This window comes from Globicephala melas, chromosome 3 (genome assembly GCF_963455315.2).
Source record: "Globicephala melas chromosome 3, mGloMel1.2, whole genome shotgun sequence".
Lineage (NCBI taxonomy): Eukaryota > Metazoa > Chordata > Mammalia > Artiodactyla > Delphinidae > Globicephala > Globicephala melas.
The window spans coordinates 161,276,662-161,295,661 of record NC_083316.1 but is presented as its reverse complement, the minus strand read 5'-3'; the positions used below and the strand labels follow the sequence as shown (position 1 = coordinate 161,295,661).

At 41.7% G+C, this 19,000-nt stretch overlaps 1 protein-coding gene across 2 annotated transcripts in view; it reads right to left on the bottom strand.

Moving 5' to 3' along the window:
• Positions 1-616: 616 nt before the first annotated feature.
• LOC115865311 (zinc finger protein 709-like) overlaps positions 617-19,000 on the bottom strand; it is a 35,121-nt gene continuing 16,737 nt past the window's right edge. The window contains exons 2-5 of one of the 2 annotated variants that reach the window (XM_030879976.2): positions 11,178-11,254; positions 4,359-4,485; positions 4,094-4,154; positions 617-3,683 (exon numbers count right to left, since the gene is read on the bottom strand). In XM_030879976.2, coding sequence (XP_030735836.1) covers positions 1,697-3,683; positions 4,094-4,154; positions 4,359-4,485; positions 11,178-11,180 — 2,178 coding nt within the window. In that variant the 5' untranslated portion in view covers positions 11,181-11,254 and the 3' untranslated portion in view covers positions 617-1,696. The remainder of the gene's footprint in view (positions 3,684-4,093; positions 4,155-4,358; positions 4,486-11,177; positions 11,255-19,000) is intronic. The other variant, XM_060296962.1, reaches the window with a different exon arrangement.

The window sequence follows — 19,000 nt, the reverse complement described above, 5'->3', positions numbered from 1 at the left end:
GGGCCATAAAAGCAACAGAGTCTAGAAAATGTAATTCACAACATTACTCACATTGACGTAACAGAGTCAAAAAGGGTCATCTCCAACTCTAAATTTTATTGTCCTCTCACAGGTCTCTCTTTTTTTTTTTTCAGTACGTGGGCCTCTCACTGCCGTGGCCTCTCCTGTCGCAGAGCACAGGCCCCGAACATGCAGGCCCAGTGGCCATTGCTCATGGGCCCAGCCGCTCCATGGCATGTGGGACCCTCCTGGACCAGGGCACGAACCTGTGTCCCCTGCATCGGCAGGTGGACCCTCAACCACTGCGCCACCAGGGAAGCCCTCACAGGTCTCTCTTAATGCAAATTCCATAGCCCAAATCTCAGCCAGAAGGAATGACAAATAACAAAGGACAAAAGATGAAAACAATAATTCACATGAGAGTATATGATGAACTTTGCATACTTACAAATATATGCCAACTCATTGTTAGCAAAGAAATGGAATAAAGCTCTTCAGGCCAATGAAAAGTTAGTTTTCTCTTAAAAAGTAAAGGTGGAATATGTATATAACGTATAAGGGATGTTGAGGACTTGCCGCAGGAGGCCAGTACAATAAACAAACAAGTACCAAAGTGTCATTTTTCAGTGTTCTCTTATTTGCAGAAGAGTTTTATATAAAAATTAACCCCAATTACATATTAGAAATGCACTTCAATTCACCCATGGATCAAAGAGTCTTCAAAATAAAAAAAATTTTACTGAGTAAAGGATAAAATTACCTATTAAACTTAGGAACAATTGCCTAAAGAGTACCTACAGAATTATCTTACCTCAATATTTACTTGCAAAAGTAAGTACTACTCCATACTACAGATAATAACTTTAAGAATGTGCCACTGATAAGGACAATATATGTTTAAAGTTTGTAACACTTCTTCCATACTGTAACTTTGAGTATTCTACATGAATTAATTTGTACCAGGCTTACCCATATTACTTACATTAACATGAGTTTTTTCCAGTGCAGTTTTCACATGACTACAAAAATATTTGTTTCAACTGAATAGTTTGTTTTACTTTTCAGTTACTTGGTAGTATCCAGTGTACATTCTCACATGGTTTTGTAAGGATGTAGGGCAAATGAAGGTTTTCATATATTGTTTATATTTAACAGAATTCTCTCCAGAGTGAGTTCTCTCCCAAGAAAATGGGACTGAAAACTTCCCCAATTCCTCATCCTTACATGGTGTGCACCGTCTTGTGTCCTTAAAATGTTGTGTGATAAAGGCTTTCCAATATTCCTTACGTTCAGTTTCTGGTAAGGGTTCTTTCACATATTTGAACGTAATAGGAATTGTTGAGGGCTTTACCATACAGTTTGCATTCACAGGGTTTCTCTCCAGTGTGAATTCTTTTTTTGTATTCAGAATGAACTGGGACTACTGAAGGTTCTCCTACATTCCTGACATTCATAGGCCTACTTTCCATTATGAGGGTTTTCATGGTTTTGAACAGAACTGGGACAATCAAAGACTTTCCTATAATTTTCACATTTGTGTGGTTTCGCTCCAGTGTGAGTTCTTTCATGATTTCATAATGAACTGAAAAAAAAATCGAAGGCCTTCCCACATTCCTTACACTATTAGGTCCATCTCCAGTGTGCTTCACCACATGTCTTGGAATTTTAGTGACAGAACTGAAGGCTTTCCCAAGTGCTACTCTCCAATATGAGTTCTTTCATGGTTTCGTAAAGAACGGAGATGACTGAAGGCTTTACTACAATTCTTACATTCATACGGTTTCTCTCCAGTGTGAGTTCTTTCATGGTTTTGTAATGAACTGGGACAATCGAACGCTTTCCCACATTTCTTACATGTATAACGTCCAACTCCAGTGTGCTTTATCATGTGTAAATGAAATTTTGAGAGAAAAATGAATGCTTTCCCACATTCCTTACATTCATAGTGTTTCTCTCCACTATGAGTCCTTTCATGACTTCGAAGGGAACTGAGATAACTGACGGCTTTACCACATTGTTTACACTGATAGGGTTTCTCCCCAGTATGACTTCTTTCATGTTTTTGAAGGAAACTGGGATAACTGAAGGCTTTACCACATTCCTTATATGCATGAGGTTTCTCTCCAGTATGAGTTCTTTCATGTCTTCGAAGGGACCTAGGAGTACTGAAGGTTTTACAACATCCCTTACATTCATAGGGCTTTTCTACACTGTGAATCTTTTCATGACTTTGAAAGTAATTGGGACAATCAAAGACTTTCCCACACTCCTTACATTTATAAGGTCCATCTCCAGTGTGCTTCATCACGTGTCTTTGAAATCTGATGAGAGAACTGAAGGCTTTCTCACATTCTTTACATTCATAAGGTTTCTCTTCACCATGACTTCTTTCATGTTTTCGACAGGAATTTGGACAACTGAAGGCTTTACCACATTTTTTACATTCATAAGGCTTTTCTCCACTGTGTCTCCTTTCATGGCTTTGAAAGGATCTGGGACAACTGAAGGCTTTACCACATTGCCTACACTCATAGGGTTTCTCTACACTATGACTTTTTTCATGTCTGCGAATGGAAGTGGGCCAATTGAAAGTTTTCCCACATTGTTTACATTTATAAGGCTTCTCTCCTGTGTGAGTCCTTACATGTATTTGAAATGAACTGGGAGTAATGAATGCTTTCTTACATTCCTTACATTTATAAGGTCCATCTCCAGAGTGACTTATCATGTGTGCCCGAAGGCTTGAGAGAAAAATAAAACCTTTTCCACAATCCTTACATTCATAGGGTTTCTCTCCAGTATGATTTCTTTCATGTTTTCGAAGAGAACTGGAATAACTGAATGCTTTACTACATCTTTTACATTCATAGAATTTCTTTCCATTGTGATTTCTTTCATGGTTTTGTAATCCTACACGGGAAATAAAAGCTTTACCACATTGCTTACATTCATAGGGTTTCTCTCCTGTGTGAGTCCTTTCATGTGTTTGAAAAGTTCGACGATATCTAAAGGCTTTTCCACATTGTTTACACTGATAGGGTTTCTCTCCCATGTGGGTTTTTTCATGTATTTGTAGTGCACTTAAAAAAGTAAAGACTTTCCCACATTCCTTACATTTATAAGGAGCATCTCCAGTGTGTGTTATCATGTGTCTCCGAAAGGTTGTGAGCCACTTAAAGGGTTTCCCACATTCCTTACATTTATAAGGAGTATCTCCAGTGTGCGTTATCATATGTCTTTGAAAGGTTGTAAGCCACATAAAGGATTTCCCACATTCTTTACATTCATAGGGCTTTTCTCCTGTATGAATCCTTTTATGTGTTTGAAAGGATGTGCGAAAACGAAAAGCTTTCCCACATTCCTTACATTTATAGTTCTCCTGTCCACTGTGTTTTCTTTCATGTTTTTCAAAACACTGAAGATAACTGAAGGCTTTACCACATTCCTTACATTTATATGGCTTCTCTTCATATTTCTGATACTCATACAGTTTGTGCCCACTATGACGGTTGATATGCCTATTAAGGGATGAATGATGCATAAAGACTTTTCCACATGCACTGCATTCATGTAGTTTCACTCCAGTAGTTTTCTTCTTCAGACTGAGTTTTGGAATAAGGCTGAAGTTTCCTGCACATTGACTACCCTCTTTACTTTCACAGAGTCTCTCTACAACATGACTTCTGTAAAAAATGAGAATCACGTTAGTAATGATTTCTTTACCAACAATTTAATATTTATTAGTAGGATATTTGAACTACATTTTTATGATCTATAGCAAAACTGTAGGTTATCTCCCTTGTCTGAATTGTTTTTGATTGAATATAAGAAATGCCCTGCAAGAAGACTTCCCTCTTGGAATTATCAAAACACTGATATTCACATACAGGGCTTGTTAATACTGTTTCCAAGAGAACTATTTTCCAAACACTAAATATCTATGTCACATATTAGAAAGTATTTGGGGGAAAGTTTTTCTGAGAATAAATAAATGTCAAGCAGGCATTATGTGTTTAGGTCCCTTCTTTTAAAATTTCATCACGTACCAGGACCCTCATATAAGGCACTACTTTCTGTTGTGAGTGTGACTTACCTTAGTTTTCTCCCCTGGTTTTTGTACTGATCTTCAATGTCATGATCCTCCCATTTTTTCCCTAAATTGCAGATGCAGAAAAACGATTCCAAAATATTAGAAATTATAGAACAATTATTAGATTCTATATTCATTGTTGGTTGTGACCAGGCCTAGTTTATATACCAACATCCTCCCTTCCACATAGGACATCTTAGAAGACCATCAATGAGCAAGAAACATTTGTTCCCTAATTGACAAAGTAAAGGAAAGCTGTCACCCTTACCTACTGAGGCCAGGTTTCTGAAGGTTTCCCGCATCACATCTCTGTAGAGTTTCTTCTGTGAAGGATTCAGTAAAGCCCACTCCTCCAGGGTGAAATTCACAGCCACATCTTCAATGGCTACCGAGTCCTAAAATACCCCAAATATGTGTATAGCAGGATGAATGACACTGACAGGACTAGACATCTATACACCATTTTTGTTTTGTTTTGTTTTGTGTTTATTTTTGGCTGCTTTGGGTCTTCCTCTAGTTGCAGCAAGCAGGGGCTACTCTTCATTGCAGTGCACAGGCTTCCCATTGTGGTGGCTTCTCTTGTTGCAGAGCACAGGCTCTAGGCGCGTGGGCTTCAGTAGTCGTGGCACGCGGGCTCTAGAGTGCAGGCTCAGTAGTTGTGCCGCACGGGCTTAGTTGCTCCATGGCACGTGGGATCTTCCTGGGCCAGGGATTGAACCCGTGTCCCCTGAATTGGCAGGCAGTTTCTTAACTGCTGTGCCACAAGGGAAGCCATATACACTATTTATATGAAGGTTATGTATGATCCTGTCATATCCAAACATTTATTCTATGACTTGATCATCAGGAACTTACTCTGTCTCTACTTCCTCACAAATTTAGCAGCATAATGAACATGGAAATATTTACTCTGATCACATTACATCTCATTTCTCACTAACAGCAGGGTCCAGAACATGTTGGGAAATGACAGACATGATATACAAATGAAACGAATGTTACCATTTTAAGACCATCAATACCTTGTGAGGAAAAACTCTTTCATCTCCTTTCTTTTTACATACCATTTATAGCACTTATGAGGCAGAGGGCCAAATCTGCACAAACTTTTATGAATAAGAACATAGTGATGAACTGGAAGCTTTTTCTTCTATTCCCATCACCAAACAAGAGTCCAAGAAAACTGTAAAACTTTTAATAGGATCCAACTGGCCAATTTGGCCGTAAAGTAATCCAGGCCTTTATAAGTAGTCAGATGTAGATGACAGAATAAAAAATATTCTTGTGGGGAAATAGTGCTGTTAACTTGTGTAGTATTTACCACAGATTCAGTTTTTCCTTTCTCTTTGTTTGATCTGATGCACTAGAAAGTTAATTGGCGCCTACAGTTAATTGGTGCAGACGGTAGGAAGACAGCATGAAAACACAGACCACAAAATTCCTATAGTCATGTGCCTCAGGGCTGCTTAAGAGGCATACATAGGCACACAGAGTGAGACAATATGCCAGAAGAGCTCTTTATGGCAGATCTAAAACACAGTGCCCTGTGCCTTTCTAACCTTGAGGAACAGATTAAGAGTTGTAGATGGCAAGTGCATTCACTGAAAATCACAAGGGTTTGATGGTGAATCTGCCCAAAAGTATGAAATACACAAAGGATTCAACAGTGCTTTCCTCCTAAAGAACATAAAATCTCCATTTTCAAATTGCAGGAGGAAGTTATTTCCTGACCAGCCACTCTAGAGGCTGCCCTGCCAACTTCTCTAAGTTCCAAGCTCCCACAAGGTTTACAGGAACATGACAGCTTGACCCCTGGGGATAGGAATCCCTTTGCTGATGACAGCACACATTGCCAATAGTGTATGAAAGGTTTTATTACCTAAATAATTGAGGTATCTGAGGAAAGTAAGGCAGGCCTCTCCAGAGCTTTCAAGAAATGGCTTCACAAGCAAGGAAAGGTAATTGGACTTTTTAAAAACTGAAGTTAGGGGCTGGGTTAGGATGAGGGTTCACACACAAGAGCAGGATCTTAAGAGGATTGAATCTCTTGCCACTGCCAATGGAAGAAGGACTAAGGCTTTCTGATCACTTTGTATAGATGTGGGTAAAAGTGTAAAGAGGATGAATGAGGTTTTAAAGCAGTCAGCAATCACCAAAAATTGAAGACAGAGACTTACAGGTTCTAACCTGGCATTTAAGGAACTTAGAAGTCATCATTCCTGGCCTCAAAGAAAAAAAATGAAAAAAACTTGAACAAGTCTTCTTAGACCCATCAGAGCATTGAGGTCACAGGCAAAACACTCTCTCTAAAACTGGGAAAGAAGAAATAAAGATGGCATGTAAAAATAAGCACCAGGGACTTCCCTGGTGGTCCAGTGGTTAAGACTTCACCTTCCAATGTAGGGGTGCAGGTTTGATCCCTGGTTGGGGAGCTAAGATCCCATATGCCTCCCAGCCAAAAAACCAAAACATAAAAATAGAAATAATATCATAACAAAATTCAATAAAGACTTTTAAAAATGTCCACATCAAAAAAAAGTAATAATAATAAAAAATACCAAATACTCTGTTCTTAACAAGGCCTGTACTGAAAACAATATATTTCACCAGAGGCTAAAACAAAGCCAAAAAAACAAAAACAAAACAAACAAAACAGAACACAATATCCATGAACTGTACAATGACAGGTTTAAAATACACAAAATGGGAATATCTGGGGAAAAAAAGATACACAGAAAGGAACAGAAAAAATGAAGTAATAATCATTGAGATTTTCCTAAAATTAATCATAAATGGCATGCTGTAGATCCAAAAAGCTTAAAGAACACTAAACGTCAAAAATGCATACCAAGGGCTTCCCTAGTGGTGCAGTGGTTGAGAGTCCGCCTGCCGATGCAGTGGACACGGGTTCGTGCCCCGGTCCGGGAAGATCCCACATGCTGTGGAGTGGCTAGGCCAGTGAGCCATGGCCTCTGAGCCTGCACGTCCGGAGTCTGCGCGTCCAGAGCCTGTGCTCCGCAAGGGGAGAGGCCACAACAGTGAGAGGCCCGTGTACCGCAAAAAAAAAAAAAAAAAAAAAAAGCATACCAAATATATCATATTCTAACTAGAGAAAAATCAAAGAGAAAGAGAATATAGTGAAAAAAAGCCAGAGGGGAAACCCACCTTACTTATAGAGAAAAATGATTAGAATTAAATCAGACTTCTTTTCAGAAACCATGCAAGCAGGAAGAGAGCAGAGTGAAATATTTAAATTTTTGAAAGAAAAAACTACTCTTCTACTTTTCAAAACCAAAAGCTGGTCCGCAGAAAATATTAATTATAATAAAATTGATTGACGTCTAGTCAAGATAACGGAAAAGAGAAGGCAAAACAGAAATAATATCAGAAATGAAAGAAGGAGGAAATGAACATAAAAAGATTTGATACAATTCAACATCCATTTATGGTAACAAACTAATAATAGAAGGGAACTCTCTGTCCTTGAGAAAAATATCTACAGGACACCTGCAGCTAACATCATACTTAGATACAACACCAAAAACAAACAAACAAACCATGAAGGGAAAAAAATGATAAGTCTCACTTTATTAAAAGGAAAATTCCTGTGCTGGGAAAGTGTTAAGAGAATGAAAAGACAAGTCACAGACTAGGAGAATGTCTTTGTAACACACATATCTGATAAATGACTGGTATCCAGAATATACATAGAATTCTTGGGGACTTCCCTGGTGGTGCAGTGGATAAGACTCTGTGCTCCCAATGCAGGGGGCCCGAGTTTGATCCCTGGTCAGGGCACTAGATCCCAAATGCATGCCATAATTAAGAGTTCACATGCCACAACTAAGGAGCCCATGTACCGCAACTAAGGAGCCCTGGAGCCACAACTAAGAAGCCCTGGAGCCACAACTAAGAAGCCCATGTGCTGCAATTAAGGAGCCCACGAGCTGCAACTAAGACCCAGTGCAACCAAATAAATAAATAATTAAAAAAAACCCCAAACTATATATATATATAATTCTTAAAACTCAACAGTAAGAAGACAAACAACTCAATTAAAAGTGGGAAAAAGATCTGAACAGACACCACACCAAACAAGATATACAGATGGGAAATAAGCAATATGAAAACATGCTCAACAAATGTCTTTGGGAAATTATAAAAAAAAAACAATGATATGTCACTACACACTTATCAAATGGCTAAATTCAAAATACTCAGAACACCAGATATTAGTGAAGATGTGAAGCTGCTGGTAATCCTCATTCCTTGGTGGTGGGAATGAAATTTGGTATGCCTACATTGGAAGATAAGAATTTTCCATCTATACTTAATATACTCTTATACATATAGTAAGATCCAGCAATCACATTCCTTGGTAGAGACCTAAATTAGTCTCTACCAAGCCTACACATTAATGTTTCTAGGTGTTTTATTCATAATGGGCAAGAGTTAGAGTTAAGCATGATGTCCTTCAAGAGTCGAATGGCTAAACAATCAGTGTCATTCCCACTGTAATAAGATGAAATATTGTTCAGTGAAAAAATGAAATGAGGTATCAAGCCATAAAAACACATGAAGGAATCTTAAAAGTATACTGCTAAGTGAAAGAAGTCAATCTGACAAGGCAACACAAGATTCCAAGTATTTGACATTCCGGAAAAGACATTATTATGAGCCAGAAAAAGATCTTTGGTTCTGAAGGATTTGGGGGTTGAAGGGAGAGATGAATGAATAGATGAAGCATAAGGGACTTTGAGGGAACTGATACTACTCTACAGGACAGAGAAATGATGGATACGTTTCAATAAACATTTACCAAAACCCATAGATCCTGCAACACAAAGAGTCATTGATAATAAAAACTGTGGACTTTAGAGCATCACTATTGGTTCAGTAATTGTTATAAATGTACTGTGGTAATACAAGATGTATAAAACAGTGCAAACTGTGTGGATGCAGAGGGGTTATGTGGGAACTACTAAGGAAAAGAATTACAGGACCACAATATTCAAGAGATAAAGGAATCCAAAGGAAAGAAAAGCAAATATTTGAATCAGCTGAGATAAGCACACTGCTTCCCTACTGTTCAAAACAAAAATCCACATTCAGAAAGTTAAATACATTCTTAAAATTGTGGTCCAGACACTCCCAACTGAGATAGAACCCCTAGAAGTGAGTCAGTCCCTGGTGAAGAAGGGTAGGGACCCAAAATAAACTCTGGCAGCTGCACATACTCTTCTCTTGCCTGGCCACGTGCGAGCCCTTCCTCTCCCAGGCTTCCATTCTCACAAGTGAGGAACTTCTCAGCAGGTTCCGACCCAAATGAACTCCCAAATTCATAAACCCTTTGTCAAGGAGACAGAACACCAACCTCCATAGACTTTCCTGTGCACAAATTACACTGAATGCGCCAACATTATGGATGCAACACTTAGGCATACATCTGCACCTGAAGAAACCACTATTACAACTGCAGAAAGAAATCACCGTGTCTCCTCCACCAACCCAGGTGCACTTGAACCCCCATCTTTCCAGGGCTCTGCACCTTCTCTCAGCATAAAGGCTCCTTCTGTAGTGGGTGTGAGCAGGTGAGAAAACCTACAAGGAGAGGTTCCCCAGGAAGAACCAATTGGCCTTCACTTCTACCTATCTGTGCACGCTCAGAGAGGGCCTTGGTTTGGCTCACCCACCACAAGCCATACTCAACACTGGAGTTACTGGGCACCACTATTACATTTTAATGACACAAACACACTGACCAATCCAGCAAATTCACTCAGACTCAGTGTTTATGTGGAAAGGAGGAAAGAAAACTGGAACGTACTTTACTAGTTCAACCAGAAAATCCCAAATATATATTCCTTTCAGCAAGGAAGATGTCAGTTAATTATTATTTCATGGCAAGACTTGTTTTGTAATTAATTAATCATACTTGAACACTTCTGGTCTGCAAGTCTAAACCCTGGAATTTCATTTGAAATCATCCAAAAGTAATGAACAGCCCTCTGAAACAACTACAGTCAGGGTAAGAGGGAGTGAAACCAGTATCTTAAGTGAAATGCAATACTGGAACCTTTCTTTTCACCCCTGAAATTCACCTCTTTTTTTTGCCTCTTTGGAAATGTTTTATGCTATCTTTCGAGCCTATTGATTAAATAAAAATGTATTTACCCCTACTGAAAACGAACACTTAAATAAAGCAATAAATCTTCTCAGGTCAACAAAAGCAGGGAGGGGCAAGGCTGACAGAACAGATCACCCAGGAAAGTTTCAAAAAGGAACCTCCAACCAAAGGGTTTTCCGTAGGATGTCTGGGCCCAGGAAAGATCCTGGGACGAGAGGCACAAGGATTCCATACAACATAGTTCCAGGCAGTCATTCTCGGCTTTCCTTTCATATAAAATACACACAAAAAAATAAAGCTTTCAAAATCAGCCCATCCGTGGCTCTACTTAAGAAGGATAAACAATTAAAATATTGAGGCTATTTGAAATGTACCACGGCGGACAAACAGTAGAATATGTTGTGAATCAGAGAGGAGAAACTGGCGTTTGGGAATATGAAAGGGATTTGTAAATTTAGGGATTTATCGCCAACCCTAGGAAGGGCTACGCTGGTAAAACAGGGTTGTGGATTTGAGACCCCGCTCCCATCAAATTTGAAAAACTCAAGAGAAAACGTGTCGCGCTGGGGAGAAAGAAGGGAATGGGGACCTCACACACCACAGCTCCTCCCACGCATATAGCCCTGACTCCGAGTCTAACGACCCTCCCGCGGTCACCGCACAACCTAGGGGAGACGCGGGGCTGCGGGCGCAGAGCTGCGCAGAGAGGCTCCGGGGTCAGGGCCGACGTCGCCGCGCACCAAGGGACGGGACAGGACGCCCGGAGTCCCGGCTGCCGGCCCCGCCCCGCCCCCACGCTGCGAGCCGGAGCAGACTGAGGTCCGAGCGGCGCCCCGGGTGGACTCGGGCCAGCGGACTCCGAAGTTGACCGCGGGGAGGCCCGGGTCCCGCCACGGCCGCTTCCGGCCGGTTCCCACCAGCCCCTCCTCTCCGTCTCCACATCCAGGGAAGCACACTCACCATTTCTAGGTTTCCTGGGTCTCCCCGAATCCTTCCTACGACTCCCACGACCCGTATAGATCACAGCACAACACAACCTGCGGCAGAGGAAGAAGACGACTAGGGGAAGATAAGCATCCGGAGCAAAGCCAGAGCGATTAGCTACAGCCCTTCCGTTGAGGGGCGTCACCCCACCCACAGGCCCCAGCGACCTCCCTGATTGGGCAGTTCCCAAGGCCTCGCCCCCTCGTGCCTGAGTGACAGCGGGGCGGGAGGACGCTTGGCTCAGGCGAACAGGCTTCAGCCGTTGGTGGGTGACCTGTCCCCGCGGGAATATTTGAATTTAAACAGAGCTTATTCCTGCCCTAAGGCTGACTCTGTAGTCTTCCCGCAGCTTGGTCGGAACGCGAGGTCACAGGTGTGCACAGGGACTTCCTCATTCAGTTTGAAGATGAAGCAAGTATAGACAAGAGGGCGCCCAGACCAGGACAAACTGCAACAAGAAGGCTTGGTGTAACTGGAACTGTGACCTTTGTTTAGAAACGTAGCCACTTCAGTGTGACATCACTATCTGTAATAAAGAGTCAGGCTCCGTTTTTGTTTTTTTGTTTTTTTTTGCGGTACGCGGGCCTCTCACTGTTGTGGCCTCTCCTGTTGCGGAGCACAGGCTCCGGACGCGCAGGCTCAGCGGCCATGGCTCACGGGCCCAGCCGCTCCACGGCATGTGGGATACTCCCGGACCGGGGCACGAAACCGTGTCCTCTGCACCGGCAGGTGGACTCTCAACCACTCCGCCACGAGCGAAGCCCTCAGGCTCCGTTTTAATCTTTGAAATTTGACAGCCTTGAGACTTCTACCCATCTCTTCCCCACCCCCCACTCATTTGAGAAGAATCCCAGAGCGTTTGGCTCTAGTGGGGAGTTGCAACCCCACAGTCCTAGCTGGGGGAAGGGCCTCTTCTCTAAGCAGACGATGTGAGATGTGTCATTAAACTATCAGGTTTCATTAAATTCACATTTTACACTGGAAGGAAATTTATTTTAGATCAATGTTAGCTTGTGTCCCTAGAGAATTTTGAAATGTAAAAAGCTATAAGATCCCTAAGGCAACTGAATTCCTATTTTCACTAAAATAACAAAAACAACAATAACAAACCGTAATGTAAATGTGAGATGCACCTGGAAATTCTTTTTACCCCTCCAAGCTCTACTTTGAGGTATAACTGACTAATAAAATGGTCTAATTTGAGGATGACAATACAATGATTTGAGATACTTATACTGTATTGTATAAATGAAATTTGCTAAGAGAGTGGATCTTAAGAGTTCTCAACACACACACACACACAGACACACACACACACGATAACAATTTGAGGTGATGGATGTGTTAAATAACCCGGAAACTCTTAGATGTCTAAGAGCCTGAATTGCTTGCATTGCAAAACCTTAACGCATTTATCCACTTATTTGAACGCTTTATTGAGATACAACATACATACTATACAATGGACCCTTTAATGTCTAAAACTCACTGGTTTTCAGTGAAACCGAATTCCCCTAAAACAAAGTTCCCTTACTGAGTTTATGATTAATCTCTTTATCCAAAACTTTATTCCCTTTCTTGTCCCCTCTGACCTAATCAACTAGAGTCAAATTGCTGTTGTAGATAACATCGTTAATGTACTAAAATTGTTATTACAGATATCATCATTAACGTACAAACAGAGGTTGTTTCTCCAGGGCAAGATAAGCTAACAGACCTCCAAGCCATGGACCACCTGGGCTGGGAATCATAAAGGAGAGACATCCTGACTCCTGAAGCTATCATTAAGAAATGTCACAAAAGTGTCACAAGATGATGATTAATCCCAGCCTCTTTATTCTTCCCCTTAAAAAAACCCTTAACTCAAAGACCAAGCTGGAGTGGATCTGAGACTTGCCTCCCACTCCCTTGCTTGGAACCCTGTAAATAAACCCTTACTTTGCTGCAAACACCCACTGTCAGAGCTTTCTGTGCTGTGGGCACATGAGCCCTTGTTCATAGCATCAGTATATTCACAGGTAGATTCAATAATCACCACTACAGCCAATTTCTGAACATTTTCCTCACCTTAAAAAGAAACTCCTCATCTCCTATTCCCTAGTGGGAACAAATTAAACAGCTATCTATCCAGTGATTTATATACAGGAAGGGTCTCTGGGGAAAAAAGAATGCAGGTGACCAAGTGTAATCTCCTTGTAAATATACTGAAAACTGAGCTCTTGGTAAATAGACTAATAACCTTTGATAGAGAAGAGTCCTCACCAAAAGAATACTTTTATTAGGACATTTCTGGTTGAGTATTTTTATGGTAAATAAATCGTAATCACAGATTTATAGAAGAGCATGACTACTTAGAAAATGCCACATAAACTACTCAACTGAGTGTAAAATGGAAATTTATAGTAACCTGAGTTAAATCAATCACATTTTCACTCTGGAAACTGGGCTCAAGGGACACACAAAAAAAGTTGACAATGAGATATAAGTTCCCTGATCACTTGACTTAAAATTGCAACTCACTGCCAAACCCATTTCTGATTCACCCTAGTCTTCTCTAGTATTTTTCATAATGCTCACGATTTCCTTATGTAGTGTGTAATTTATTCTTCATTGTTTATTGTTTATTGCCTGTCTCTCTTCATTGGAATATAAGATGCATGAATAAAGGAATCTATTCTTGCTTCATTGATTTATACTAAACCCTTGAATAGTGACAAGTGTGCAACAAAGTGTTAACTGAATGCAGACTGGAGCTACTATGTGTCATGTGCAAAATGAAGCTATGGGAATTCAGATTGGGGTTAAGAGATTGCATTTGTATGCATTATAGAAGTTAAGAAGGAGAGAGAGGGTTTCCCTGGTGGCGCAGTGGTTAAGAATCCATCTGCCAATGCAGGGGACACAGGTTCAAGCCCTGGTCCAGGAAGATCTCACATGCTGCGGAGCAACTAAGCCCGTGCGCCACAACTACTGAGCCTACGCTCTAGAGCCCGCGAGCCACAACTACTGAAGCCAACGCGCCTACAGCCTGTGCTTCCCAACAAGAGAAGCCACCGCAATGAGAAGCCTGCACACTGCAACGAAGAGTAGCCCCCACTCACCACAACTAGAGAAAGTCCGTGTACAGCAATGAAGACCCAACACAGCCAAAAATAAATAAATAAAATTAATTAATTTAAAAAAAAAACCCTCTGTGAAGAAGGAGAGGTGGGAGGAAGACAAGAGATAAGACAATATGAAAGAAAAGGAAAAAGGAATTGATGGGAATGAGGAAAAGGAGAGGAAAGAGTAAAGAAGAGTATAGGATTAACTCATCTCTAGAGATCTTTTAGTTCTTGTCCTTATAATCATTGGTTGTTTATCTTCTTGGATCTCTAAGGAATTCTCAGGCGTTCCACCACTGGTCAGGGAAAAGAAAATTTCCAATTTGCAGTTATATATATATATATATGTTTCCATCATGGTTACCTCTACTGAGTAGGACTGTGGGTGCTGAAGAATGGTTAACTTTCTCCACACTTTGAAATGTTTATTATGTATGACTTTTTACACTTAATTATTATTTTTTTAATTTTAATTTATTCATCTTTTGGCTGTATTGGGTCTTTGTTGCTGCACGTGGGCTTTCTCTCTAGTTGCGGCGAGCGGGGGCTACTCTTCGTTGCAGTGCGCGGGTTTCTCATTGCGGTGGCTTCTCTTGTTGCGGAGCATGGGCTCTAGGTGCGCAGGCTTCAGTAGTTGCGGCGCGTGGGCTTAGTTGCTCCGAGGCATGTGGGATCTACCCGGACCAGGGATTGAATCTGTGTCCCCTGCATTGGCAGGCAGATTCTTAGCCACTGCGCCACCAGGGAAGTCCCTACATTTAATTTTTAAATGTTTAATTAAGCAGGTAATTCATGACTACCAAAAATAAAAATAAAATAATAAATTAGTCATTTGACTATAAAGTATTAAAAATAAAATATGGGTACTTTTTTTTGTTTAGCATGAGTTGTTTATTTTGTATATCAACTTTCAAAACCTCAGCCTGAGACATAGAAGTATGCCTGAAGACTCACTCCTGGCATGTCTTCTACCATTGGCGACTAAATTCCCCATGCTCCTGTAGATAATGATGTGAGTTGTTGCTTATAAGTCTTTTCAGCACTTACGTAAAAAGAAGCTTAAATTGTTTCTTTTAAATTATTTAAATTATATATATTTTTGTTTCTTCCTCTTGAAATGCAAAGGTAATGTGGTTTACATTTTGAAATATGCTTGCTTTCTTGTTCATTTAAAATAAATCCTGGAAGTTCCCTGGTGGTCCAGTGGTTAGGACTCTGTGCTTTCACTGTCAAGGGCCTGGGTTCAATCTCTGGTCAGGGAACTAAGATCCCTCAAGCCAAGCAGCTCCACAAGCAAGCAAGCAAGCAAGAAATAAATAAATAGATAGAGAAAAAAAATCCTAAATAAATAAATAGATAAATAAAATAAATCCTGTACATGTTTTCCTATCAATGGTGGTGTGCTACCAGCACATGTGAGCAAGAACACTGGAGAGCTGCTGCTACAATCCCTAACCAGGCCACTCCTAGTCTGCAATGGCACCCAATGGGCAGCAGGATTAGTTAATCTCCAGGCAGTCATGCTAGAGGATGCCCTGGGCAACAGTTGACCTCATCAGCACATTTTTACAGACTTTTAGGCTATTATCATGGTGTAGGTACTTGGTACCAAGAACAATGTTAACCAAATTTTTCTAAGTGGAGATCTGATTGAAATTAAAAACTATTTATTTGGGGTTTGTTAGGACTGCAGCCCCGGAGACACGGATTCAAGAAGCACTTGAATTGTGTTTTGCTAGACTACAGAATAGGGGTGGTTTATAAAGGTAAAAAGCTGCAAAGCTACGGTCAGTTACATAAATTGTTTGTCAAGAATTATAATTGGAGCTGACAGAAAGTGAGGGTACTTGTTATGCAAGGATTGGTTTGGGATGTGAAATGGTTGCATAGTTACCAGGGGAGACCTTGAGACAATGAGGTTGTAGCTGGCAGGTGTTGTTCTGGATATGGCTGGTGGTCCCTGGGTCTGGTTCAGTTCAAAGAAAGTTCAAGTTCTCAGTGGTAAAGAGATGTCTGAGATTAAATCCGCAGTGGCCATCTGACTCCGTTTTAGTATGCCTGAATTGTGATTACTCCATTATAATTTCAATTTGTCATCAACAACAACTCCTTATCCAAGGGCATCTCTTCGGGATAAAGCACTCTGGGATGATCTTGCCTCATAATCACACAAACACAAAGGTCACGTATCTCTGCACTTACTAAAAATCAAACTTCAGTGCTTCATTGCAATCCTCAGGCTGGTAAATTAGTTCAAATTTCTGAAACACATACTGACACCTCAGTTGCACTCAGGAACCCAGAGAACAACCTGGGTGAGGGAGGCAGACTTTGCAGTGTCAAGAGGGTGAGGTGCCCTGTGTTCCCACGGGAGGATGTGAGTGACTTATTTGATTGCTTTTGTGGACAGACATGGAAATTATACTATACTACAGACTGATAAGACTGTAATACAGTCATCCCTAGGTAACCAGGGGGGATTGGTTCCAGGAGACACTGACTATACCACAACCCACCGTTGCTCAAGTCCCATAGTAGGCCCTCTATATCCCCAGGTTCTGCATCCACAGATTCATCCAACGTCCAATGGAAATTTCAGTCTGAGTTTGGCTGAATGCTCCAACGCTAAACACGGGACTAGAGAGAACCGACTCTATATATGTTGAAAAAATCCGCATGTAAGTGGACCCTCGCAGTTCAAACTCATGTTTTGCGAGGGTCAACTGTACTATTCTGTAAAAGTACAATACTATACACTATAAAGTAATTATGTATATGCTAATTATATATAATATATTCTATTTGCATATAGTATAAGCTAATTACATATAATGCTATACTACATACTACCTATGCTATGTACAGGTAATATACTACATTTTATAGGTAATATACTACATTACAAAGTGTAATATACTACACTTTACTTTTTTTAGCTTTTTAAAATTTTTTTAAATTTTTATTTATTTAATTTTGGCTGCGTTGGGTCTTCATTGCTGCTCGCGGGCTTTCTCTAGTTGTGGCGAGCAGGGACTACTCTTTGTTGCAGTGCGCGGGTATCTCACTGCAGTGGCTTCTCTTGTTGCGGATCACGGACTCTAGGCGCACGGGCTTCAGTAGTTGTGGCTCACAGGCTCTAGAGCGCAGGCTCAGTAGTTGTGGTGCAGGGGCTTACTTGCTCTGTGGCATGTGGGATCTTCACAGACCAGGGCTGGAACCCGTGTCCCCTGCGTTGGCGGGTGGATTCTTAACCACTGTGCCACCAGGGAAGTCCTACGCCATTTTATATAAGAAAAAATTCTCAGGAGCGTGAAGAAGTGAGGGTCAGGGTCTGCAATGCCAGGAGTTATCCTGTTCCAACCACTCACGCTGCTATAATCACTTTCAGAAAAGCACCCCTCACGATGTGACCCTTCCTCACTTTATTTTCCCATTGGAAGCTCAGTGAGGGCGACAAAGTTTTCTGTGTCCTCACTTGGCCTCCATGTCCTCTGGGAGGTCTCCTCCGTACTGTATCCATCACCCCCCAGGTCTCACCTGCGCACTGAGGTCGCTCCGGTCCGCCTCACAGGCCTTCCACACCGAGCCCTTGATCGCTGTCCCCTACTTGGACTTCCACTGATGGGGAGAGAGGCGGCCTCCAGACCTCGGACCCCAGGCTTCCCAGCCACAGAGAGAGTACTTTCTGGGACCCTGGAAAGCACTGAAAGCTGTTGCAAGAGCAGGTGGGGACATGGTTCCGCCCATTTCTGCCTCTTGAGAAACATGGAGCTTGTCCTCCGATTAAGGAGGAGACACCACCTCCTGCGCCTGCGCACTTCAGGGACCCCCCGGGCGTTTCGCGCGTCTTATTTGGAGACGGTGTCGCGCGTTGCATTCTAGAGTTTTGGAAAGCAAAGGGGCCCCAGCGGCGGAGGGTCTGGCTGAGATCACCATTTCCCACAGGCCACGGGGTAGGAGATCTGCAGAGATTTTCCTGCACCAGGAAAGAGTTGTCACCAGCCTCGTTAGGGGAGCGCCAAACTCTGGAAGCGGTTGCCGAGGTGAGGGACCTCCCGGTGGTAGGCACATGTGCCACCGAAATCATAGCGTGCAGGGTTTTAGAACAAAAGGAGGATGATTCGGTAACAGTGGGGTCTGTCAGAGGGACTCTATAGCTAGGACAAGGCAGGGTGTCTCTTTTCGACATTATTGGTGGTTTTGAAAGTATTGTGAAACTGTGCTTGTTGGTACACAGCTGACCTTTATGAGACAGCGGGTAATAAATGTCTGAGGGGCCTAAGCCTCGCACTCATGACATGGGTTCTGGGTTCTATCACTGCTTCACCTCACAGTTACCTGAGGTCACAACAGAAAATTTCCAGAGTGGGATAGTGTTTGATTTAAACATGTTTCCTAACAAGCGGTCACAGAGCACACTAGAGATGGGAAATTTATAAGTTGGAAATGGTCTCAAGACCTTCTCTGGGAACACGTGATGTGTGATGCGCAAGGATTAGATTAGGATACACCCAGCTGTATCCCATTGGGGAGGTCTGTGACATGCACCTTTGTGTCAGACCACAGCATTGCCAAGATATGACCCAAAAAACTTGGAGTCAACACAAAAGTGGACTCCAAGAGCCCTATCACTTTCTCACCAGTTATGTGAATGGCAACGAGAGCAGGTGTAGCCCTAGAAGGTACCTCTTTCCT